The sequence below is a fragment of the Pteropus medius genome, unplaced genomic scaffold (genome assembly GCF_902729225.1).
Source record: "Pteropus medius unplaced genomic scaffold, Ma_sr-lr_union100, whole genome shotgun sequence".
Lineage (NCBI taxonomy): Eukaryota > Metazoa > Chordata > Mammalia > Chiroptera > Pteropodidae > Pteropus > Pteropus medius.
The window spans coordinates 19,497,073-19,523,610 of record NW_024344240.1 but is presented as its reverse complement, the minus strand read 5'-3'; the positions used below and the strand labels follow the sequence as shown (position 1 = coordinate 19,523,610).

At 33.8% G+C, this 26,538-nt stretch overlaps 1 protein-coding gene across 3 annotated transcripts; it reads right to left on the bottom strand.

Moving 5' to 3' along the window:
• Window positions 1–220: 220 nt before the first annotated feature.
• On the bottom strand, window positions 221–20,538 carry MRPL42 (mitochondrial ribosomal protein L42). Of its 3 annotated transcripts, XR_005654119.1 has the most exons (7): window positions 20,419–20,538; window positions 18,712–18,875; window positions 14,738–14,810; window positions 13,039–13,123; window positions 8,483–8,646; window positions 2,591–2,680; window positions 221–584 (listed from the first exon to the last, which is right to left on the bottom strand). XR_005654119.1 is itself a non-coding variant. In XM_039869045.1 (6 exons), the coding sequence occupies exons 2-6, from the start codon at window positions 18,779–18,781 to the stop codon at window positions 539–541; spliced, it is 438 nt and encodes a 145-aa protein (XP_039724979.1). In that variant the 5' UTR covers window positions 18,782–18,875; window positions 20,419–20,538; the 3' UTR covers window positions 221–538. The 3 variants fall into 3 exon arrangements, 2 of the variants coding, with proteins under 2 accessions (XP_039724979.1, XP_039724980.1); XM_039869045.1 differs by lacking the exon at window positions 2,591–2,680; XM_039869046.1 differs by lacking the exon at window positions 2,591–2,680 and having other exon boundaries at window positions 14,738–14,750.
• Between the last annotated feature and the right edge of the window lie 6,000 nt (window positions 20,539–26,538).

Here is a 26,538-nt window from a genome sequence, read left to right as displayed (position 1 = left end):
TGCTAGATAGGTAAGTCACTTAATCTTACCTGTAAAATGAGGATGATGCTCTTTCTTCAAAGAATTATTGTGAGAATTTAATAATAATGTATGTAAAGGACCTAGCAGATAGTAGTAACTGATTAAAATGTGACTATTTCCCAGAAGTCACAAAAAAAGCATTACATCTATTTTCTGAGTGGACCTTGTGAGTTTCTTTTCAAAGGCAATTTAAAAATTGTCAGGAGAACAACAAATATTTTTATTAATCATATTTACACTACTAACAATATTTGGCTGATAATGTAAAAATACTTAATCATACTAGTCACATAAAAATAAAGAGACTAATTATCTTTAAGAGAAAATAGGTTTCTCCAAACAAGAATGTCCAATACAGAATTACTTTATATAAAGAAATACACATTCTAATAGATGAAAAGGCATTTTATTATTATTTTACTATATAATATATTAGTGAATATAGCTGATTGCATTTTCTCAAATGGCAAATGAGACACAGGATAACGTTTCTCTTTGATTACTGAAAACTTCAATATCATCTGTCTTTTGGAGGATTCAGTTTCTTACGACGTCTATGATACCTTGAAAAGAAGAAAATATATTTAATATTATTTATTTTAATAAGTTAACTATTTCTGATAGAAATATCGAATTTCTGATTAGTTTGCTATTTATTAGTACTCAATAAATCAAAAATATATAGAGAGAGTTAGATATATCTCATAGTTCTTAATAAGAAACATTTCCCTGCAATGAAGATTATTTTCTATTAATTAAACATTTTTGAAAATCATCCTTCAGATCTTCAGGATAATTTCCATGTGGTAACCTGGATGACTGATCTTTAATTAAAAACTAATGATTGTTTTTACAGTAAAGAAACAGCACATTGTGAACATGCCAAACATGCTCTATTAAACATTTTTATTTAAAAAGGGATGTTTTCTTCTAATTGGAGGACTCTTAAATTGCAAAAGCAAGTTTTAATATACAATAGGATGCAATAAGTAATATGTTTATGGAAAAATATGCAATGTCACAAAAAATAGGAGAAATAAAAAATTAAAACAGTGATGAACCTTTTACTTGTTTTTGCAATTACAAATATTTTTAAAGTTATAATGCCCAACCCAAGCATGAGTATGGTGAAATAAGCAATATCAGACCTGAATGGTAAAGTATTAACTGGTATAATATTTTTAAAAAGTAGTGTGGCAATATATATCTAAAAAATTTCTAAATAGTCATAACTTTTGATCTAGTAATTCCTCTTCTGGAAATCTATCCTAAAGCAATATAGAAAAATGGGTAAAATTTTAATTGGGAGAGGGACAATACAGGATGCAAATTTATATATATAGTACAATTAAAACCATATAAAAATAAGCAAACTAACATAATTTATGTGTAGATGCAAAGAGAGAAATGAAATAAATTGTTAGCAGTAATTATCTTTGAGTAATTTCACCATGGAGGATTTTTCCTTTTGCTTCTCTACATTTCCTTATTTTCTTTATTGATTTAAGAAAATTTATGCACAGAGTACATGTGTTTTTAGTGATGAGTTTTCTTCAAAAGTCAGATTTTGGTAAGTTGACCTATTTTTTTTTTTTTTTTTTTTTTACTTTTCTGCTAATGTGGAAATACAATGTAAGGATTATTATACCATAAATGATAAGACATGTATCTTATGCTCTTTAGTTGTTACGATTAAAATATCTAAAGCATTTTTTGCTTACCTTAAATTTTCATATAGGCAACATTTCTATAATTTTTTGTTGTTGATTTTTTTGAAAATTTGGAAAATATATAAATTAAATTGAAAAGAATTGAGTACATCTACATATACTAACAGGGAACACTAAATAGTAGAATAATATATATAGCATTTTATGTAAACATGTCTACATGTACTTACATGGGCATAGAGAAAATTATGAGTTTCTTACAAGTTCCAGTTCTGTGCCAATAATCAAGATTTTACTAGTGTAATAGTAACCCTAAAAGGTGTTCTCTCAAAGCATTGGGAGTCTGAGAAGTCATGAACTTTCTGAAATTATTTATAACATTTTGAATATGTGTTTTTCTGGGAAGTGAATTCATATGTTTCATCAAATCCTCAATGAAACCTGTGGTCCTAAAACGCTAAGAACTATCCTATAAAAATATGATTCAGCTTTTACATTGCTCAACTATTTTCACTGCTCAAGACTGACTGAAAATGCTTGAGACTCTGACAGCCCTAAACCTAACAAAGTCAAGTTCTAAAATATGCTCAATAAATGTCAAATAGCATTTATAGATTTCTTATATGCATGAATTTCAATATGTGCTACAATCACAGACAAGGGAGATGAAAAGGAATCAGCCAGAGAAACCAAGAGAGTATCTGAACTTTAGAAATGTAATAAGAGTTTCAACAAAGTTATTAAGGTTGAATTAATGAGAAAAATAACAGATAAGTCAAATACAATCATCAGGAACTCTGTAATATTGCTAAAACAAGGTGTTCTGGAAATAATTATACTGGAAGGATTGCTCCATCACTTGATTTTTTTCATGCCTACTGAAGAAAGCAAGAACTTACACACAGATGCTGGCAATCAAGAGAACTGACATGCCCCTCTTTCTAAGTACTGCCAATACTTAAGGCCAATAAGAGATACTTCAGAGGCAGCTGTGAAAAGCAAAGAAACTCAGAATCATATCCTCAGCAACTATTTACAGAGGAGCTATTAAATACAAATTTCTGTAGGCAGTACAAAAAAATGGATTTGTATAAGGGGTACCTCTCAAAGAATATGTTTATGTTCAAAGTCCCATGACTTCAGGTAAATATAATGTAAAAGCTAATTCATTTTCATCACCTGTAATATCATCAAACAGGAAGAAGCAGAAGCCTCATGTTTATATATGCTATTTGTTTAAATCAACCTTTGCACGATTAACTATAAAAACAGTAATTTAGGCAAAGGCAGAGGGCAGGGAACTAAAAGTTCAATATAACCCAAAACTCAGTGTACTGGGTTTCTTCATTACCCTTCCCCCACACTAAGCTAAATTCCAACAGTTCTAGCACTCATTCTCCGTATAAAGCCCAAATCTAAGGTTCTGACCTTGCCATCCTAAAGTAAACGGGATTAGTAGAACTAGGAAAAGGCAAAATCCGATTCACAGATTTAGCAGTAACAACTTTAACTTTAGATCCCCAGACTTCAGATAAACTAATCACTTGTGTTCATTGGCCACTAGGCTATTTCAGCATCGGTTCTGTATAGTCATACTACTTAGCTCCCAGTCCACCCATCTTGGGTGAGGCCAATAATTAGATGAAGGTATTTCAGGACTGAATAAGGTGGGACAACACCTTAGGATCGTAAAGCTTTTGCTGACCTTGATTAAGAATCTGATAATGAGGAACATCTTTGTGACCTACCTAGATAAAGTGGAAATTAGATCAACCCACAGAACTTAATAGCTGAATTCTGAGAATAAAACTTCTAAGAATCATTGGGAAATATACCAGTGGACTATCCCAAGACTATCATAAAGTACCATTTCAAAGAGACTGAACAACTTCAAGGTGTGAAGATAATTAGGTAAGATAATATTTCATCATACTAATTTAGCACCCATACATTATATTAAAGATATTATGTTAAAGATCTTATGGAAAATTACAAAACAGAAGATGCATTCCTGATGAAGGAAGAATCTAGAGAAGATGTAACCAAAAATTTACCTACAAATATAACATTAACAAATATCTAATAAAACTATAGTTACATGTAATTGTGCTAATAGGTATAGTAGCTATTCCAAGTGTTTTATGATCAAATGAAATTTCATGACGGAAGTGCATTATATATATAATCTAACGATTAGAGCAAATAGCTGAAGAAGAATAAAAGTACTGAAAATCAAAGGAAAAATCATTTAGGATGGCTTGATACTGAAATGAAGTCAGGTTGGAAAGCAAAACCCAACTATATGCTACTTAATAAGAAACCCACTTTAAACATAAAGGTACAGATAGAGTGACAGTAAAAGAATAGAAAAAGATATCATGCAAATCCTAATCAATAGAAGGCTGGATAGGCTATATTAACACTAGACAAATTGGATTTCAGAATACGAAACATTAGCAGCAATAAAAAAAAGAACACTTCATAAAGATAAAGGTGTCAGTTCATCAAGAGGATATAATAATAAATGTATATACACACCTGATAACTGAACTTCAAAATATATGGAAACTAAGCAGATAGAACTGAGAGGCAAGAGAGAAAAATCCACAATTATGGTGGTAGAGTTCAACATTCCTCTCATAATAATTGATTAAATAGAAAATTAGTAAGGGTACAGACCACTTGAACAACATTACAAGCCAACTAGACCTAATTGATATTTTTAGAATACCACTACCAACAATGGCAGAATATACACTTTCTTTTCAAATGCACGTGAGAAACATTTACCAAGACAGACCATAATCTGGGTCATAAAACAAATTCCAATAGATGTAAAGACTGAAATCATACAAAGTATGCTTTGTCATCACAATAGAATTAAACTAGAAATCATAACAGAAAGATTTCTGAAAAACTTCAAAATATTGGAAATTTACATACTGCTAATGAGTCAAAAAAGAAATCACAAGGGAAATTAGAAAACATTTTTAACTGAATAAAATGAAAACAAAACATCAAAATTTGTGGAATGCAGGTAAAGCAGAAAAAAATTTATAGCATTAAATGTTTAATTAAAAAAAGACAGATTTCCAAACAATAGCCTTAATAAACTAGAAAAAAATTAAACCTAAAGTAAGCTGAAGAAAACAAAGAGCAAAAATCAATGAAATAGAAAACAAAAACAATAGAATTGATGAAACTAAAATCAACAAAATAACAATACCAGAAATGAATGAGAGGTGACATCACTGCGGATTATAAAAATACTGAAAGAATAAAAGGGATTATTATGAACTACTGTGGGCAAATAAACAATCGAGATGAAATGAAAAAATTCCTTGAAAGATACAAACTACCAAAAATTCCTCAAGAAAAAGTAGATAAACTGAATTGTCCTATATATCAACTACAGTTATTGAATTTGTGATTAAAAACCTCACAAAGAAACCTCCACGTCCAAACGGCTTCACTGGTGGATTCTAATATTTAAGGAAGAAATAATACCCATTCTACAAATACTCTTCCAAAAAAATTGAAGAGAAAGGACTATTTCTAAACCCATTCTATAATGCAAGCATTACTCTGATACCAAAACCAGATAAAAGCATTATAAAAAACAGACCAAAAGCCCTAATAAACAAAGATGTAAAAATTCTACATAAATATTTTAGCAAATCAAATCCAACAATCCATGAAAAGAACACTATATCACAGCCAAGTAAGATTTAGCCCGAGAATAAAACATTGGTTTAACACTTAGAACCATTCAATATAATTCATCATAATAAGGACTAAAAAAGAAAAAAATATATGATCATCTTAATAAGTAAAGAAAAAGCGTCTAACAAAAGTTAACACTCATTCATGATAAAAACTCTCATATCAGAAATAGAAGGAACTTCCTCAACCTGATAAAGGGCATCTATAAAGAGATCCATTGTGAACATCATACTTAATGTTAAGACTCTATGCTTCCTGTCGCTAAAACTAGAAAAGAGACAATGATGTCTGCTCTCAACACTTCAACTCAACATTAAGCACAACATTGTACAGCATTGTGAATAAGGAAATAAAAAGCATACATATTGTAAAAGGAAAAGTAAAATTATCTTTATTCAATGATACCATGATCATCTATGTAGAAAATCCTAAGGAATATATAAACAAGGTACTAGAACTAGTCTCACGATCACAGCATACCAAGTCAACATACAGAAATCATTTATATTTCTAAATACAAACAACAAACTATTGGAAATTGAAATTAGAAACTCAGTACCATTTACAATAGCATTAAAAAAAATGTTTGGGATAAATTTAACAAATAATGTATAATATACACTGCAAACTATAAAACACTGTTTAGTGAAATCTGAAAAGACCTAAATAAATGGAGAAATATATCATTTTCATAAATGAAAAGATTCAACATTGTTAAGACAACAACCCTCCTAAAATTGATCAAGAGACTGACTGCAATCTCTTTCAAAGTCCCAGATGTTTTTGTAGAAACTAGTAAACTGATTCTAAAATTTATATGGAAATACAGAAGAACTAAGATTGCTGAGACAATTGTGAAACAAAGAAGTTAGAAGACTTACTCTACCTTACTTCAAGCCTTTTTTAAATCTACAGAGCCAAAACAGTGGTACTGCAAAGAAAGACACATATATTAACCCATTTTCCGTTTAGAAAAAAAAGTGCAGCTCACTGACAGCGTTAAATTTTACGTAAACATGCTCACTGACGCCGCAGCAAATCTGACTGGTTTTCAATATGAAAATAAAATATAAAAACAGTTCTTGGAATTATTTCTAAACAGAACTTGTCTCTAATCCTAATGTAATAGAAATGTATACACAAATCAGATTCATCAAATGAATCTTTGACTAACAACTGTTCGAGAATGATGTTAATATCATGCATAGGAATGTTATATTTTCTAGGATTTGACATTTTCAGCAATCAAGATTTACTATATTTTGTAAATGGAAATACCACTACTAAAAACAGAATGCTATAAACAGAATGATGTCATTTGTTTCCAAAGACTATTGAATATTATAGCGACGTGAAAATAATAAAAGAGAGATATTTTGTGGCAAACTTTCGGTTTAGGTTAGGACTGTAATCCACAAGTTATCTTGGGGTAAATGCTGCAGCCACAAGTGTCGCCAGTGAGTATTTTTGGGGCAAATAAGAAATGGGTTAATAGAACAAAATAGAGAGTACAGGACCCACATATATGGTCAATTGATTTTCAACAAAGGTGCTAGGACAATTCAATGAGGAAAGATAATATTTCCAACTAATGGTGTTGGAACAACTAGATATACAGATGCAAAAAAATATATACCTCGATCCATGCCTCATACCATATATATAAATATTAACTCTAAATGGGTTATAGACCTAAATATTAGAGCTAAAATTATAAAAATTCTAGCATAAAACATAGTAAAAAAGCCTTAGTAACCTTGGATTAGGCAAAGATTTTTTTAACTAGGACACAAAAACCTAAAAAGGAAAAATGTGTAAATGACTTCATCAAAATTAAGAACTTTTGATCATCAAAAAAAAATTGTTAAGGAAATGAAAGGCAAGCTAAAGACAGGCAGTAAATATTTGCAAAACAAATATCTATCTCATAAGGGACTTTCATCTACAAGTTTTACACCTTAATAAGACAATCAATCTACTTTTTTTGAAAAACAGCCAAAACATTTGTAGATACTTCACCAAAAAAACAAACAAACAAAGCCCAAAACATTCGAATGGCCAATAAGCATATGAAAAGATTTCAACTTCTTTAGTCATTAGCAAAACATAAATTAAAATCACAAAGAAAGACTACTTCTTACCCAAAAAAATGACTAATATTAAAAAGACTGATAATACCCAGTATTGAGGAAGACGTGGAATAACTAGAACTCTCACGCACTACTGGTGGGAATGCAAAATGGTTCAGTCACTTTGACAGTTTATTATGAATTTAAAGAGGCCCTTATCACAAATTGAGTAATCCTACTCTTAGGTATTTACCCAAGAGAAATGAAATACATCAATATAATGACTTGTACCTGAACATTTATGCAGCTTTATTCATAAGAGCCCGAAACAGTAAAGAATCCAAAATTGCCATCAATTGGCAAATAAACAAATTGTGGTCTATCCATACTAGGGAATACCACTCAGAAATAAAAAGGGACAATCCCTTGCATACACAATATGGATGAAGCTCATAAGTATTAAACTAAGTGAAATAAGCCTGACACAAAAGCTTACATACTGTATAATTCCATTTACATGAAATTCTAGAAAGGGTAAAACATGATATTCTAGAAATTCATTAAATTCTAAAAAGTGATGGGAAGCAGATCAGTGATTGCTAGGGTTAGGGGTTAAAGGAAGGGAATGGCAAAAGGGCACAAGAGAACTTTCTGGAGTGATAAAACAGTCTATATTATGATTGTGGTATTGACCATACAATGGTTTACATTTGTCATAACTCATAGAATTGTATACTTAAAACTGATTAATTTTTCTGTATGTCAATTATACCCCACAAGAGCTTATTTAAGGAAAGATTCTTCAAGAAGAGTGAGTTAAGAGGAAAACTATGAGTAGGAGACAATATTAATAATTATCATTACCATATTGAGTATATACCATATGCCACATGCTTAACCTATATGATTATATTTATCTCAAAAACACTATACAAATTAGGCATTATTATACCTTTTTTTTTTTTTTGAGATAACAAGAGTAAAGAAAATAGAACTTACTGTCCACGAGGATACCATTGGTGCTTAGTAGTAAAGAACATTTTGCTAAGTTGCTCTATCATGGGTCCTTGCTCAAAGTGTTCATCTTTTTCTTCTAATCTGGTTTTCAGCACTTGATCCTGTGTTTCTTCATGATTATGTACAGGATCTGGTCGAGGGATAGGCTACAAAATAATCAGTAATGAACAGCATCAAAATGAAGGAATGTTAGCCAGTATTTGATTGAGTTTACAGTAAAATTACCATGCTCAAGAATTCATTACAATATAGGTAGGTAGATATCAGAACAGAGTTTTGCTTATTTGCATTATTCATTAAAGACTTGTTACTTTAATTCCTATTTCTCAAACTTATAAATTGTGCCTTCTATTTTTTAACTTAAAAGTTTAGTTTCTACCTTGTATATCATTAAAGTGAGATACAATGAAAAGTCTTGCACTGAAAATGACATTTCTTATATCAAATGGAAGCAGGAAAAATGTAGTTTTTATTTTGATGAATTAAATGCCCAAAAATGATGTTTTATGGCAATCTGAGTGTGTGTTATATACTTATATTTATTTAGCTTATGTACATAAAATAATAAGACCTCATTAAAAAGCAATATATATAAGTGCATGAAGGTGGCACAAATATATCAGAAATGCAAAATAACAAAGATATCAGTGAGAAGTAGAACAAGAGACTTGTTGCCAAGTGAAGAATATACCTGACAAGGAATAATAAACCTTGTGAGTAAAGAAACATAGGTAAGAACACATGATAAAGAGATAATCTTTAAAAATAGATCTCACAAAACCAGATTATGAAAGGCCTTCACTGTTAGACTTAGAAGTAACAATTTGACATAAGTAGAAATAAGGAACCACTTAGTATGAGAGGGAATAAGGAGAAAGTATAATGAAGAGATTAAGAACTTAGGCTTTGGACTTTGATTCTATCACTTATTAGCTCTGTGACCATGGGCAAGTTATTTAAGCTCTTAATTTCCCTTTCTATAAAATCAGAGAAGTAATATCTATCTAATAAGGGTTTGATGAGGATTCAGTGAGATAATAAGGTATTGATTGCTTAGCTGTCTCTCATTCTCTAAGAGTTTAATAATAATAGGTAGCTATTAACATTTCTTTTACGTCCTCAAGCAGAAAAAATAACATAAATTTATTTTTTTAAAAAGTGCTCCTTAGACACTTAAGGTAATATTAAAGTATCATCTCATTTATAAAGTGAAATATTAATAAATGTCTTTGTAAGTTAATATCAGATCCTGTGGGGTACAAGCAAATATAGGATTACGGCATATAGTTTTTTCTCTTTTAGGTTACTATACTTTTTGCTAAAGATCAAATGTTTTAAATATTATCAAAAAGTTATTTTCAAGTGTTAATAAATGTTCGTGGTCTCTGATCCTATTCTCAAGCCAGCTCAATTCTAATATATCACAAATTCTCTCTGCTTTGTGTGATTAAAAACAGGTTATTTTTCCAGGCACATAGATAAGACATTGGAATTAATGGCTTCTTCAAAGTCTATACCAAAAGCCTCTTGCAGACCCAGAATTTTTAGGTAGTATTTGATCTCCTCGATCAGCTTCAAAGAAAGGGTACATAAATATTTCAATAAAAAAGAAAAAAACTTTTTAAAGAACCTGAATTTCAACTTTATTCATAACTGTCAGCCTGAGTTTCCCATTTTTCTTAAGAATTTAAAAAACTTGATGTGCAAAATTTTCCACTAAATCAACCACCAAAAAGAACTCCCTAATATTTACATTTTTGCTTCATTTTTCCAAGTCATTATTTTTTTGCCCCTGGTATAATATCTTTATTTTCCTAAACTAGAAATCCTAAATTTGAAAAACTTTTTTAGAACATTAGTACTTTTAATAAAACATACACCTGGCAGAAGTAGAAAGGAGGATCTTTTTTACCTAGACCTATAGAAGATAATCAACATGTTTTAGATTCAAATGTAAATTACCAGAAGACCAAAGAAGCAAATCATCTTAACTTTCTTTTTTCTCCTTTTACCATTCATTATTAGCATTTATTTGATGCTAAATATACTCCGGGGCCATAAGTTTTGTTTCTTCAGCTTCTCCTGGGACATCATTTTCTTCTGTGCAAGCTCATCTTTTGGCTCAGGAACACTCTGCTCTGTTTCACTGAAGACCGTCTCAGTGTGGTGGGGGGCGCTCATGTAGGGTTCACCCACTCATGAGCTCTGTACCTTCTTGAGCTGTATCTCAGGAGCCTTGTTCTCCTGTGTGTGCCAGAGTCTGCATCTAAACCTCGAAGTTCAGCATCATTCTCTACATTTTTAAGCACGTGCAGCAAAAATTCAGTACTCTTTTTGGGCCACCGACCCTGCATCCTGCCCCACTACTTCGCACAGGCAAACCTACCAACTCCACCACTGTAACAAAGGAATGGTACACACTGCTTCTATAAAGTGGCATCCTTCATGTACTTGGTAGCTTTTCAAATACGCATACCCTCGATGGCGTGGGCAACTTTATGAGTGTTCTTAAAGTGAACACGAAGATCTGACCTCTTGATTTGCATGATTTTGTGGGGTTTTCTGGGTCAAGGGAATAGTGAAGTATTTTCAGAGGTCACCTCAGGCTGCTTATAGGAAGAGTTCATCTTAACTTTCTTAAAGCCAGTCTTAATTAGTATTTCTAAACATGACCAAGAATCAAAGGGCCTACTAGAGTTGCAGCCCTACTTCCTGGAGAAAAGAGTAAAATCAAGTCTAAATTTTAAGTCATGTTTGAGGATATTTAATGTTATATATTATCATCATGAAATTTGTAAATATGAATTCAAAGGAATATACTCTAAGAGTAACATGTTTTCAAGAATGCAAGACTGGAAGGAAGGAGGGCCAGTTATTTGTGATTAGAGTATCTCTAGGGTACCATTGCAGTGGAGGTTGAAGCAGAGAGAAAAGAGCAAGAAGTGAGAGACCAGATCATCTACATAGATATTGAAATAACAAAGAATGAGGATAGAAACAGTGTGGAGAGTGACAGTACATCTAAAATCTTCAAGAGTAGAAGGATGGAATGAGAAAAGTAAACTGCGGATTGGGAGGTGACGGCAACAAAAAAAGGTAGTGAATGGTATAGTTTAATGATACAAACTACAAAGCTAGAAATTGTTAAAGAGAAGGAAAAATGGTCTAGATGTGATAATACAGAGACACCTACCCCACCTCTAGGTCCAGTGATAATACAGAGACACCTACCCCACCTCTAGGTCCAGTAATAAAAGGATATAAGAGAGAAAACAGCAACGGCCAGGGAAGCACTGGCCCCAGAGTATAGCCAGGTTTCCATTAAGCTAGAAGGTGAAGGCAACATTCTGGAAGAAGTTAAGTTTATGAAAGATTTCATTTTTGATAGTGTTCTAAAAGTACAGTGGAAAAGTTTTCAGAGTTAGGAGGGATAGGAGAAAGGTCAGATTCAGGGATGTAAAGAACCATATATGGAATGAGAGTCTGGATGCTGAGAAATAACCTCGCGGTGCTGGGCTTCTTGGTATAACTACTAAAACAGGATAAACTATGTAACCAGAAATATATCACAAAATAGAAACGCAAGAAGGCACATACTAGTGTGAGCTGGAAGGTTTACAGGCCAAAAGTCATTGCCTTAGCCCTATTTTCCACAAACTGCCCAAATAAAAGAAACAAAAGAGGTACTGGATTATTGCCTACTATATTTGGCTAGAACACAAAGCAGGCAGACAAAATGGTGAGGTTAAAAAGGGAACAAAAACTAGCAAAATAACATTAATCTATTTTGCAAATCAACCAGTACTCTGGCTCTAATGATAATTTTTAAAAATAGGTACCACTAGATGCATCATGTGATGGCTTGAATTATCTAATTATTTTCTCCTCAAAAAAGCAAATCGAACATTACCAAATATAGTAGAAGGCTTAAAGAAACAGGAGAAACATTTCAAATATAAAATAAAAAGACTTGAGCCAAGCTAAAATAAATTGTATTAAAAACAAAAACAAAACCTCTCCCCCATCTAGTGCCTAGCTTTTATAGAAATTAAACTAGGCCACTTAAAATACATGCCCATGTTGGCCAATTAGAAAAAAAACTAACAAAAAACTAAAAAGAAATTTACCAAACAGTAAAAGGATTATCAGAACCAATACAATATAAAAGTCATGAAACAGCACTCTAAAATATAAGTTTTTCATAATTTATTAGATTATAACATAGAGTAGTATGGGACAATGTGTTTTGTAAGTTTACGTCAGGTGTGTTTGATCTCTAATCAGAAATCTACCAAATTTTAGACCAGAAAACTGATGCCATAATTGTGTTTAAATGGTTCACCCTGTGTACTGAAAACAGCCTTTAAAGAACGATGAAACAGAAATAAGAGAAAAATCAAAACAGTAAAAGTCAAAAGAAAATCTAAGCCAAATTTAAAAAATCAAATAAAAGGAAATCCTCCTCTTTGGTTACTGTAAGGAAGAGTGAATATTTCTAACAGCAAATTAAAAATGACAAGAGATTTTCTCATACATACTTTTGTGTGTTCATATGGAATATCAACAGAAGGATGGTAGCATACTATTGTCCTGCCATCAGATGTCAAAGCAAGCTCTACTTTGCTAAAAAAGAATGTTTTAAAAACATAGTTATACTGTATTCAAAGCAGAATAATTATTCTTAGAGCTAAAATTAATTAATCATGAATCCCTGAAGAATAGATTCCATGTCACTGGCAAACCTGGTACCCATATCATAGAGGACAACTCAGACTATCCCACAAAATATGTCAGTTTACCACAACAAACTCTTAATTACCCACTATTTTATCTAAATTATTTGTTTTTAATCTATCCAAATCTTTGGAAGATACCTTCACGTTTATTCGTCACTATTATTAGAACTTCTTCTCCTTATCTAGTAACTACCTTCAAGAAGGACATTACTTGGTTGAATTATTAAAGTTAAAGATCAGCAAAGTATATGATCTTCCAGGTAAAGGATCACCTGAATTTCCAATCATAAAGATTGTAGCTGAGCACTTTTTCTAGATAGGCATTTTTCCTTTAGCAGAACAGTACAACTGTAAGAAGCTTCCGGTAAAAAGGGTTCTGTGGTTAAACAAATTTGGGCATTACTAAACATTATCCCTTCTCTCCATTAATATTCCTCAGAAGAACACATTCTGGGCAATACTCCTCTAAATATTTCCAGGAATTCTCTAGCTGGATCTCCTTCCTTCAGGTACATAGTAACCAAGCCTGTTTTCAAAGATTCTGGCAATTACTATTGTACTTGGAACCATATATATTCTAAGGAACACAACTTTCAGCTTGTTAAATTTATGTGTTCTCTAGATGTCTGTAAACTTAAGTTTCTAGGATTTCAACAGCTAGCGTATTTGAGCCAGACCAGCAGTTAAACTATAACATATATTTTAGCTAACACAGGGTAAGGTATTAGGTTGTTTCACTATGGTTTTAAGATTGAATATCATAATAGGACTATGATGAACATTTAATCTAACAAAAGATTTTTGCTGAAGGATGGAGTTTTACAGAAAGCCAAAACAGTTATAAGACTCATTCTTTTCAGGTTCAAAAATGTTACCTATTTCCTTGTCTAATTTCATCACTATTTTAGCACTTACTAAATATATGATTAAAACTACAAGTGTCCAAAGGGAAGAAAATACATTTTTTACTAAAATTTACAATTAAAAAAAAGGTAGCTTAAGAAAATATGTTACAGTTTCCACATACTAGACTCTGCTATAGAGAAACAAAGACATCTTATTCATACATTATTCCTGGTTCTTAGCAGTGACTAAAATTGGATAAGTACCAAATAAATTGTGGTTGAATTAAATATTTGTAATTTAGGATTATTCAATGTCAAATAAAAGATAACTGTATAAACTAACAGATATAAACCCTAAGAGAAAACTATAAAAACTAATTAAATTTTCCAGGAAGCTAAAGAATGCTTCAGGAAGAAGAGCATTGCTAATAGCATGTCTCTTAACAACAAATTAGGTATTCACTAAAACACAATGATAATGATTTTTATTTGAAACGTTTATAAGCCCAGATACTAGGCAAACAAGATCACTGAAATCATTTTAAAAAATAAAATTAAAGAATAATCAAAAAGCAGAAAATCCCAAAATAAGAAATAAAATCATTTCAGATACAGCAAACAGACTGTAATTTTTTCAATTGAATTTTGATACATACCAATTATAGTCATCTGGAAGAGAAGAATATGTAGATTTATGAGAAACACAACATAAAGCTCCATCTGCAAAAACTCCAAACAGTAAAGTAGATTTAGTTAATTTGAGCATATGTTCTCACATAAATATAAAGCTAGTTTCACGCATTCGACCAATATTTGTTGTGTTTACTATGAAACATGGATGTACTAGGGGCCAGGGATTCAATAAGTAAGATCCAGTCTCTACTCTCGGAAACAGTACAAGTCCGGTGATAGAGAAGTGAACAAACAATTCCAATATAAAAGATAAGCCCTGTTAGGATGGGTAAGCATTGGGAGAGAAAGAAACACAGTAGAGATGACGTGTAAGGTACTCTGAAGGTTGGGGGTAAACAGGAGTTGGTAGGAGTAAGTATAATGTTCCTTGCAGAGGGAATAACAAGTACCAAGGACCAGAGGCAAGAAAGAACATGAAGTATTTGGGTATTTTAAAAACTTTCATGTACTAGAGTGAACAATTTATAAAGGGGGAGTGTCAGGTGATGAAATACAAAATAAATTGTTAAAATTAATTTTTCCTTAATCAAAATGCTCGTATTTCAAAGTACATTTTCCTCTTTTAGGATACCTACAAATTAAAGAGCCATAACTACTTTTTTAAAAGCTTGTGAAAGGTTCTCCTATGTTCAGAGAAAAGGTATTCTTTTAAACATAGAGAAAAAAAATGTAAATGTAGCTCACAAAAAAAGCAAGCTCTGAACTTGGCTAAATCCAAGGAGCAACCTCTCTTAACTGAGCCTCTTGCTCCTCAGAATGAAACGCCATCCCCAGTTTGTTCTAATCACTCCCGCTTCAGAATCGAACGCTACTCTTCCATGAAATCCTTATTCCCCTCCCTGCCCACAATCCCCATCACAGAAAGAAGAGTTGTCTATTTTACATGTCCCACAACCAGCGCTCCATATGACATTACTATACTTTCTTTGTGGTCATTTTTTTTCTGCATCGGTTATTTATGTATATCAAAGAGATGTAAAAAAGATGTCTTCCATGTTTGTATACCTGTATTTTCCCCAAGGATTGCATACACTCAGAGGTCTAAATATAAATTCCTACCCCACAGCATAAAAAGTACCTTAACAAAATTCACTACTATCATAAAAGATTATTCAGCAAAATGTCAATCCCCAAATTCTACAGATATAACAAAATACAAGGAATTGGAAATTTAACCTTGTTTCTCAAGATTTATTTTCAATTATCTGTGCTAATACAGAGGAGCATTCAATAAGACAAATCAGAGGATAAAGTAAAAAACATTTACATATTTTATTTTCTTGTTTGACACTGTTGAGGATCTTCCTAATTATGCATGGATTAATATTAAAAAAATTTTTATTCTCTGAGTACAAACCAGCTAGGTGATGTACATGTTCGCTTAAAGGAACAGGGTTAAATGGCAGAAGTAGGACAGACAGAAGTTTTCTTAAATAGGCAGGAGGGAAAACTCAAGACAATAGTATTTCAGTTCAAGAAACTGTAAAATTTCTAATCTGTACTTACATAGACATTTGTTTGTACCCTCATGATATATATCACATTCTACCTCATATTCTAGGTATCTCTTGTTTCCACAGATATCTTTTTGACTCAAAAGTCTAAATTAGTTCCTTAAGGTCAGGAAACACACAATGTTCATTACTGTATTCTCTATAGTGGCTACAAATAAAATGACTGCCAAACTGCCTCTAAAATGTTCATTTCTGCAGAATCAATACATAAAAACTTCACATGACATTTTATCAAGATAAAAATTCTAGATATGGTCAGTATCAGAGGTTCTAAATATGTAATTAGAACTGATGCCAAAGTTAACATCAATCGATCCAAAGCAATTAAATATGCCAGAAAGAATTTCAATGAGAGTTAGCTCTCTCTAAGTTATGGGCTATTCGTTACATACGTGTGTGTGTGTGTTAAATTGCATTTTGATAAGATATATGAAAGCTGATAGCCCCACTTAATTTACAAATGTTCAATATTTTAAGTTACTAAAAGAAAGGCAGTACAGCAGAAGATGTATTGGACAAAGTAAGACAAGGAGACCTAGGTTTTGATCACAGTTCTCATTTACCAGACATACAACTTTGGGTAAGTTTCTGGTGGCCAGAGAACTCAAGTTCCTTCATCTTCAGAAAGAGTATTGCATAGCATACCAAGTGGTATTATTCAAAGTTGTAAAATTCAAAGATGTAAAGATCAAATGGCTTAATATACTTAAAAAATTGTAAAATGTTCCACATTCCCATGTTGACTATATGTTGTGGAAGGTTTTTTTAAGTTTCTTCTGAAATGTAGGGAAGACTTTTTATTTTTGCTCATTGAACTTTCTTCCTTAATCATGGTTTTACTTTGCTTCTAATGTCTTTTCTTTTATATAAAATATCAATAATAGCAATAATACTTTACTTTCAATAATACTAATAACAGAAATTGTGCAGAACAAGGGGCTTTGACATGCAAGCAGTTGGTCATTGAGTACTAGGATGACTGATAAATTTTCTGAGGTAACGTAAGTTAATTTTTAGTTAACTACAGAATTTGATAACTCCAATCCATTTGGATCAGTTCAACAAATATTTATCACCTATCACATACGTATGAGAGGCACTGATGAAACCAAATAAATTAGATGCTGTATAAATCTACAATCTAGATTTCTACAATCTACATACACAATACGATCTACAATCTACATACACAATTTTCACTTATCCAGGGGCAGATTAATTGGATTTCAGATTAACCTAAGTGAGAACTAATGTTGTGTCAGGACATGGACTAGGTAAAAACTGATTAGGTCTGATTTTCCATCAGCCTTGGGGTTGGGTTCCTGTCAGGGCAAAGAGGAGGCTAAGCAGCAGTGGTCTCACTCCCAATTCTCAACAACAAAAATGTTCCTAGGTAATCAAGAGCTGACTGTAGTTTTGTTTTGCTTGGAATCTGATTTATATGTAAAGTATCTTAGCAATCTCCTCGTGGGTTTACTTAATTAATTATACTTTTACTTATACCTTTTATACTAGCCTTCAAACAACTCTTTTCCTCATAACTCAATAAATGAACGTGAAGGAAGAGATTCACAGGAGGCAGAGATGTGTAAAAAAGTTGGCTGATGTAGCTAAATGTGAAAAAGCAAACCTATTGTAGTCCTCTATGTCTGAAATGGGAGAATAGCATTCACAGACAGTGGGAAAAGTAAGTGAAAGAAAGGTTGGCTGGAAAATAAGACTTTAATAATTTATTTACTTATATAGATTAATGTTTTGACTATCAAACATGTATTAATAGGCTTTGAAGAAAAAGACTACATACATTTGTTTAGAAAAGATAGAATTTACATTTTATTAATGCCTAAATACATACAAAAAAACCCACAGAGAATACACCAAAATATTAACAATGATTATCTAAGATAGAATTGTAACTTTGCCCTTTATTTGCTGATTTTAAGTACTACTAAAAAAGTAAAATGTAAAAATATAGTAAATATAAATGATTCAAACCAGAGAAAGTTCCTCTTTATCAATCCCTCACTTGCACTCAGCTAAAAATGTTACTTGCGGTCTACACAGATAACCTATTTGGTCCATACTTTTTACTCTATATTTACACATACACACACACACACACACACACATGTGGGAGATTGTCTTTTAAATGCACAAATAAAATCATACAATATTGTTCTGACACACTTTTTTCCCCTTCCATGTGGAGATATTTACATATAGTAAAGATGTACCATAATTTATCCATCCCCCTTTTAATAAACATTTATAATTTTTTTCCCTTTTCCATTATTGCAAATGCTCCAGGTATTAAAAGACATATACAGTAACCAAATGCTTTAAATATTCTATAATGAATAAATACTTCTAATAAAATATTTGAAAAAGTTTAAAACTTTTTAAACATTAAAAAGCTCACTTACTTTTAATTGGAAATAAATCTTTCAAGAGAGATCTGTTTGATAGTGCCCATTTTACTGCTGCTACAGCCATGATGAATCGAGATGCTTATCAGGTGGTATGAAAAAAGATGATTTGAAGAGAAACTGCTTTTAAAATTTGCTTCTAGGTATACCTATTTTCATCCCTGCATAAGAGATTTTTAAAAAAGCTATTAGTGCTACCTATGGTAAATGAAAATGACACAATATATTGACCACTATGAGAATAAGATAGGAATCACTAACTAAAATCACAGCCACCTAAAGCTAACCCTTTAAAACTTTCCATCTCCATACAATATAAGACAATGAGCAACATCATCAAAATATAAGATCAGAAACCTCAGGACTATGCGCCTTACAATTTCTCCAAAATGCAAACTTCTTAACACCTAATGTAGTTCTTTCAACTTAAATCCTCAGCAAATGTGTAATTTCCCTTAGAAACTGTCAAATATGCTACACCGAGCATCCTCCTTCATAATGCTAATGTGTCTGTGTACAACCTCCAAGATACCGTACACAAGATCTTATTACTTAAAGTAGTATTCTGTTTCTGATTAAAGGAAATATTAAACAAGAAGGCCTATCTTTGGTCTATTACTGATAAATACAAACCCGTATTAACACCCTGAAATCCCAAATATAATTTCACCATCATATATATATATATATGGTTTTTAACTTTTCAAAGTGCTTTCATTACCATTTCATGTGACGTATGCTTATTTTTATTCATGAAGAAACTAAAGCACAAAGTTTAAATGACTAGCTTCAAAGAACTTTCAGTCACTTAAAAACTGGGAAACTTTGGGCAAGTCATTAAACTAAATGACCCTCAGTTTCTTCCACAAAAATGGGGAAAACAACCACAACCTCCATGGCTATTGAGAATAAGACATCGGCATTGTTACATCCCGTGTTCAATTAGCCTCGAAGACTATTCAGTCCCTTCCCCCATACTGATAAAATGGAATTAGGCCAAAGCCTTGCAGTCTTGTTTGCTAAACTAATTAAGTTGATTCCTGCTGCTATCCCCGAGTACATACAATATGCTTTTTACATTTTAGGACCCACTTTCCTATGCATTACCTGCTCTTTCACAAGTCTGTAACGTAGGCATCTTTATTTTTTACATTGATAACAGAGTCTCAGAGAGGTCAAACGATTTACCTGACCACTATACCGCTGCTTAATAAGTGACGAGGGTGTTACGCAAACCCGTCACGAACCAAGGAACAAAACATTTTGGGCGGGCATTAGGCCCGTCAGAACGAGGCAAGCACACTCAGCAGGGGGCAGATTATTTATCCAAGAGAGAGACATTGTGAGGGTAAATGACTCGGCCCGGAATTCAACCCCGAAGCAAAAACAGCGGAGGGTCTCCAAAGGTTCGAAGTTTGAGAAGAGGCTACCAGGAGGATGGAGACTAGCACTCACGGGCAGATCCGAAAGACTTAACCTTTCGGCTCCCCGAGCAACTGGCCGAGGCACGAGGGGAGCCCCACGGGAAGCACGCGGTCACACGCCGGCCCTTCTGCAGGACTGAGCGAGTCTGGTGTCGCCAGAGGCTTTATTCTGCCGCGAACGGCCGGTAAGAGACATCGAAAACTGTCGGTAAACCTTCTGAGCGTGCCCAGCTTAGCTTCTAGGGACCCCCTGGCTGGAGAAGAAAAGGGCAACGGTTACCTTGACAGCCGCTCCCCATGAGCCCGCCATCTTGCCTCAATCCGGGTCCTGGCAAACAACGCTCCACGCGCCTCTGGGGCACTCTGGGAAATGTAGTCTCTCAGGAAAGAGCTCCAGGTGCCGCTGGAGGACCGGAATCCGACCTTCGTGCTCCTACATTTAGTTGCGGCAGCTTGCCTGCAACTTTACTCACGTCACCTGAAAAAGCTAAGTCACTTCCCCACGCACACATCCTTAGAAAGTAAGCACTATTTTTTTTTTTTTTTTACGTTTATACTAACAGAGGAACTGGAGATCGCTCCTTGGTGAATGAGTTAAGGTTTCCCAGAGTAAGGAGCATTTCAGAGAAGCACCGAAAAGAGGTGGGGTTGGATGTGACGTTTGAAATGAGAGTGGGGAAGGCCTCCAATCCGAAAACCAAGCACTAAGTTCTGAGAACTGTGCTGGCTGTTGGTTAAGGGAGGAAGAAAATGTACAGAACCCCGAACTTTGCCTTTTATCTTGGGTAGAGAAAAGGCTCCTGGGCTTTAGCACTTTCCGTTCTCATTGACAGCAGTGCTCACACTTCTGACCATTGCCTTACATTATACAGGTCTTGCTCAACTATCATCTCAGAGAGGACCACACCGTTAAAATAGTCTCACTCACCCTTGTCCCACTGCCTTCCTTTATTTTTCTTCATTACATTTGCTATTATATATTATTTGTTTGTTTAATGTGTTTCATGCTAGAATGCAAGCTCCAAGAACAAGATAAAAAGTACTTATCTTGTTTTATATTGTATACGAAGTTAACATGTAGAGCTGTGCTTGGCCTCGTTGTAGGCTGCCAGTATCTGTTGAATGAATGAAACAATAATATTGCAGATATCCAAGATCGTAGATGATCGACTGCTAAAGCAGCAGTTTAACCTAGGAAGTAATTTCCCCCACGATTTGCTAAATTTTGTATTTAAGCACATTTTCCTGAAAAGGATTCATAGCTTTTATCATGTATTCATGGGGGTCAATAAACCCCTCAAAAAGTTAAGGGCCATTGTCTTGAAGTGATTAATTTTAAAAATAAGTAAATATCAGTTCATAATAAAGAAAAATAAATGTGGTTGCTGTGGTGTCTGTCCTCAATTCCTACAGAATATTAGGCTCATTCTGCTACTAATCTTTGCGCCTGTGGAAGCCCACACTGAGGGCCCATATGTCCTTTCTAATTTGTCCATCTTTCAAAGCCACCCTGTAATGTCTTTCTGGACTATACCGTAGGAAGGGATAGAGAGGAGAAACAGATTTGAATAAACAGTCAATCAATTGGATTTGTCAAACATTCACTGTGCAAAGCAGAAGAGGGATAGATCGAAGATGACTCCAGTGGATGTCTTTATGACTATGAGCAGAGTAAAGATGATTGACAGACAGGGAGACTCACTTAATGGGGCCAGGAAAGGTTCACTTAATGAGACCAGGAAAGAAACCAACCATATGCATGGGAAAGAGAATAGAGACAGCTCTAGGCTGAGGGAACAACTTAGAAGTCTAAAGCTTCTATATGCTGGAGTATGGTGTAGAGGAGAGTAGCAGGAGATAAAATAAAAGCCAGGTCATGTTGGGCTTTGTGGGCCTTGATGGTGATAACATAGAATTAGAACACAGGCCATAGGTATAGATATTATTCCAAATGCAGTAGGTGGTCACCAAAGGGTTTTAACACAAAAGAAGTGACATGATATGATTCATGTTTTTAAAAGATTACTTTGGTGGTACTGTGAGGAGTGGCAAGACTGCAAGTAATTCCGATGAAGCTATTGCTTTATTGTAGTCAAGTTAAGAGATGAAGGTGATGATGCAATGGAGGGTGGCAACAGTGGAGATGAAAAGAAGGGAAGAGAGTCCAGTTATGTTTTGAAAGTAGAAATGATGAGAGAACTCACTGATAGATTGATTGGATATGGGAATTGAGAGGAAAAACACTTCAGGTGGCTCTTTGATGACTAGCATGAAGGTGGTGTGATTCATGAGATGGGGAAGATTGAAAGAGGTTTGGTGGATCTGACAGGGGTAGAAATGAATGATTCTACTCGAGAGTTGTTGAGTTTGAGATATCTCTGTGATATCTCAGAGATATAAAATGAGGTAGGAGTTGGACAGATGTATTTGGAAAATAGAGGTTATAGGCTAGACATAGATTTAAAGCCATGGGAATGTTGAGTGCACATAGAGAGAATGTAGAAAAAAAGAAAAAGGAGTGTAGGAAAAAAAAGAAAAAGGACCCAGAACCAACCTGAGGGAATTCCCGCATTTAGAGGTCAGGTGAAGGAGAACAGCCAGCAAGGAAGTGTCAGGGAAAGAGCCCATGGTGTGAGAGTAGCAGGTAAGAGAGGCATGTCATGAAGTGTTTCATAACTTTAGAGTTCAGTGCCAGCAAATTTAAAACTATAATTTCCAAAAAATACAAACCTGAAATGCCAGCAAATAACTTACATTATCATAAAGACAAGAACTAACAAGTATTGGAGAGGATGTGGAGTAAAGGGAACCCTCGCACACTGTTGGGGGAAATATACTTTGATGCAGCCACTATGGAAAACAGTGTGGAGATTCTTCAAAAATTAATAATAGTACTACCATATGATCCAGCTATTTCACTGTTGGGTATTTATCCAAAAAAATATGAAAACACTAATTTAAAGAGATATATACACTCCCCAAGTTTATTGCAGCCTAATTTACAATAATCATAATATAGAAAAAAACCTATGTGTCCATCAAGAGATGAATGGATAAAGAAGATATGGTACACATCACACAACACACACACACACACACACACACACACACACACACAAATTGAAATACTACTCAGCCATAAAAAGGAGTGAAATCTTGCCATTTGTGACAATATGGATGAAACTTGAGGGTACTATGCTAAGTGACATAAGTTAGATGGAGAAAGACAAATACCATATGATTTCATTCATACACGGAATCTGAAACAAACAAACAAACAAACAAAACAGAAACAAACTCATAGATACGGAGAACAGACTGGTGGTTACCAGAGGGGAAATGGGTTGGGAGGTGGGCAAAATGGGTGAAGGGATTCAGTTGTATGGTGATGGACGGTAACTAGAATTTTGGTGGAGATCACTTTATAGTGCATACAGATGCTGAATTATAATATTGTACACCTGAAACATATAATGTTATATATCAATTTCACCTCGATTTCAATAAAAGGACTTCTAGGAGACTACATTTATTTGAAACTTACTTAACCCAAAAACCAAGATTCTTGTTTTCTAATAAGCATTGAATGTTCTTAAGAAGTGTTTGCTTTGCCCTGTTAAGATAAATTGTATACCTTCAATCACATTGATAAACGATTCCACCAAAAACTGTGAGGAATTCATAGCAGAAACTGCTAGTTATTCCCCAACAGAGGTTTCTCCTTTTCCTCCTTATTAATAAAATCCCTAATCTTTGATCAGGTATATGGCTACTCAGAATTTTAAAATCCACATTTCCCAGCCTCCCTTGCTATCATGGATGTAGTCATGTGACTAAGTGCTGGCCAGTGAGATGTAAGCAAATGTATCTTGCGGCATCTTTGGGTCTCTACCTTAAAGACGATTGGTATGCACTTCTTGTCCCATTTACTTTGCCCTTTACTCCATCCTTTCTCCTGGAGTGTGGATAATATTATGGTCACTATCTTAGAATATTAGGATAAAGACCTTGACTTTGGAATGATGGAACAGTTAGCAGGAAGGAGTCTGGGATTTTGTGGACTAGAGCTCCCAGTTCTTGAACTTCCTACTTTGAGATATTTACAAAAGAGAGCAGTAAACTTTTATCTTGTTTAAGTCAGTGTTACTTTGAGCCTCTTTTACTAATAGTGGAACCTAATCCTAACTAAAATGACAGAATGAAAATAATTCAAATCACAAATGATTCAAGAAAAATATATCTAAAGGATTAGTACTAGTTAAATTGTAAGTTCCTCCATAATAGTAAGTACAATACAAACCACAATTTGTAAGCTACTTTTCCCTCAAAAGCTCTCTTTAAAAAATCACTTGAAATCTCCAAGTGATTTTTACATTTCTGTCTTCTCTACTCATAAGATCTTGGGCTTCCTGCACATAGGCCCATCTTATTTCTAATTTGTATAGCTCTTAGTGGTCCAGCATAATGGTAGGGAGGAAGTACAGTATAGAGCTGACAAGTGGATTCTGAGAATCTCTCTGCCTAAATTTGAATCTTGACTCCCTTACTTCCTAACTATATTATTTGGGACAATTTATTTACTTAAAATTTTTGAGTCTCAATTTATTCTTTGAGAGGCAATAATTCTACTTTATAGAATTGTTGACTGCATTAAATAACAAGATAAGTAGAATGCTTAGCCAAGAACCTGATATGTAGTAAACGATGAATGCTAGAATAATTGTACCTTGTAGGTGCTTAATAAATACGTAATACATTTTATAAGTATCTTGCCCAAGGAGATTATTTATTCCTTAGGCATTAAAATATAATCCTTTCCTTTTGCTTGTCAGGAATAATCTGATAAATGTAATTAAATATTAAAAAAAACCGAATTGTCTAAAGTGGAGAGTAATGATTTCTAGCTTTAAGTTGGTATATCACGTAGGGTCTCAGCAGAAAACAGATGACATACTCAAATTGGTATAATTCCAGGAGGGTTTATTTACAGAGGGGTTCTTTACAGAGGTGTGAGTAGAATCAGGAGTAGTAGTTGTAATATAACTTGGGCTTAGTAGCACTGGCTGCTCCTTCCAGGCCAAAAGGGACAAAGAAAGGGAGCAGTTGCTGGACCCCAGAAGGAGAGAATCCTATAGTTGGCTATTCCGAGGGGAACAGTGGTCTTCTATTGAAGGGCATAGCCAGCCTGCGGTGACGTCGCCAGGAGAATTCCTGGGTAATAATTACTTGACCGCCCTATCCTTCCCCTCCCCAGTCTCCTGCAGGGAATCTTCATGCCCAAATCAAACAGAAAGTAGAGGGCAAGGGAGCCCCCTATGCAGCATAGTTCATTCAGGTCAACTTCTTAGGCAGACAGCAGGGTGGACAAGCTAAGAATAGATCTGGAAGAACGAAAGAGATAACTGGTACCATGTCAGAATAAATGTCATTAGCATGCCTTTTGTGTTGTGACTGGAAAGCCAGAGATTGGTGCAGAATCCAATTGGATTTCATTTAAATAGAAGCAGCGTGACCCATACTGATAGAATGTGAAAATAATTCTGAGTAGGTTCAAGAAGCAAATAACTTTATTGAATATGTTAGTAAGTCAAATAGTGAAACAACCTGGGTAGGAGGTTGTTTTACTAAGAATTAGGTAATTTGTGTAACTTGAATTCAGGTGATATGGCCAGTGAGACCACCCCACTTGGAGGGCATGAGCTTGGAATTCTTACTGGTACAGCTTTTCCGTCCAGGTCATGCAGATGATGATCCTGGAAGTCCACACTTCCGGACCTTACCTTTGCAACCAACCTATAAGGTACCCCCAAATTGCTTGTGTGGGTTACCCCACACCACTTGGGGGGTACTTAATTGTTTTGTTAGGTTTAAGTGACTTTGAGTTCCACAAAGATTTGGAATTAAGTGTAGAAATGATTAAGTAAATCAAATCCACCTAGTAATACTATTTTCCAGTTGGGTTTGAGAATATAACACTCAAAAACATGTGTATTCTATGTTTATGTTTAAGTATTTGGGATATATTGGAGAATTTGGATTATTAAATTTGCTTTATGACCTGTTAGATTAGCTTTGTGATTCTAATTTTTAAAAACTTTTTATGACAGAAAATTTCAAATACATATAAAATTAAAAAGGATAGTAGAATAAACCACATGTACCCATACCCATCATTTAGCTTTAAGAATTATCAGCTCATGGCCAATTTTGTTACATCTATACGCCTACCATGTTCCTTCTCCTATATTGTTTTGAAGCAACTTTCAGGTAGCCTCTAATTTCATCTAGAAAAATCTTAGTAAGAAATGCTAAAAGATATAGATTTCTTTTTTTCTGACATAACCACAGTATCATTACACAAATGAAAAAATTGACAATGATTATTTAACAATATTAAATA

Bases quoted from the DNA above. Each gene is read 5' to 3' on its own strand.
- MRPL42 (XM_039869045.1), bottom strand. From the start codon at position 18,781: ATGGCTGTAGCAGCAGTAAAATGGGCACTATCAAACAGATCTCTCTTG. The intron at 14,811-18,711 runs GTAAGTGAGCTT...TACTGTTTGGAG, and splicing joins AGATTTATTTCCAATTAAAA to TTTTTGCAGATGGAGCTTTA. The intron at 585-8,482 runs GTAAGTTCTATT...CTTCTTTTCAAG, and splicing joins CAATGGTATCCTCGTGGACA to GTATCATAGACGTCGTAAGA.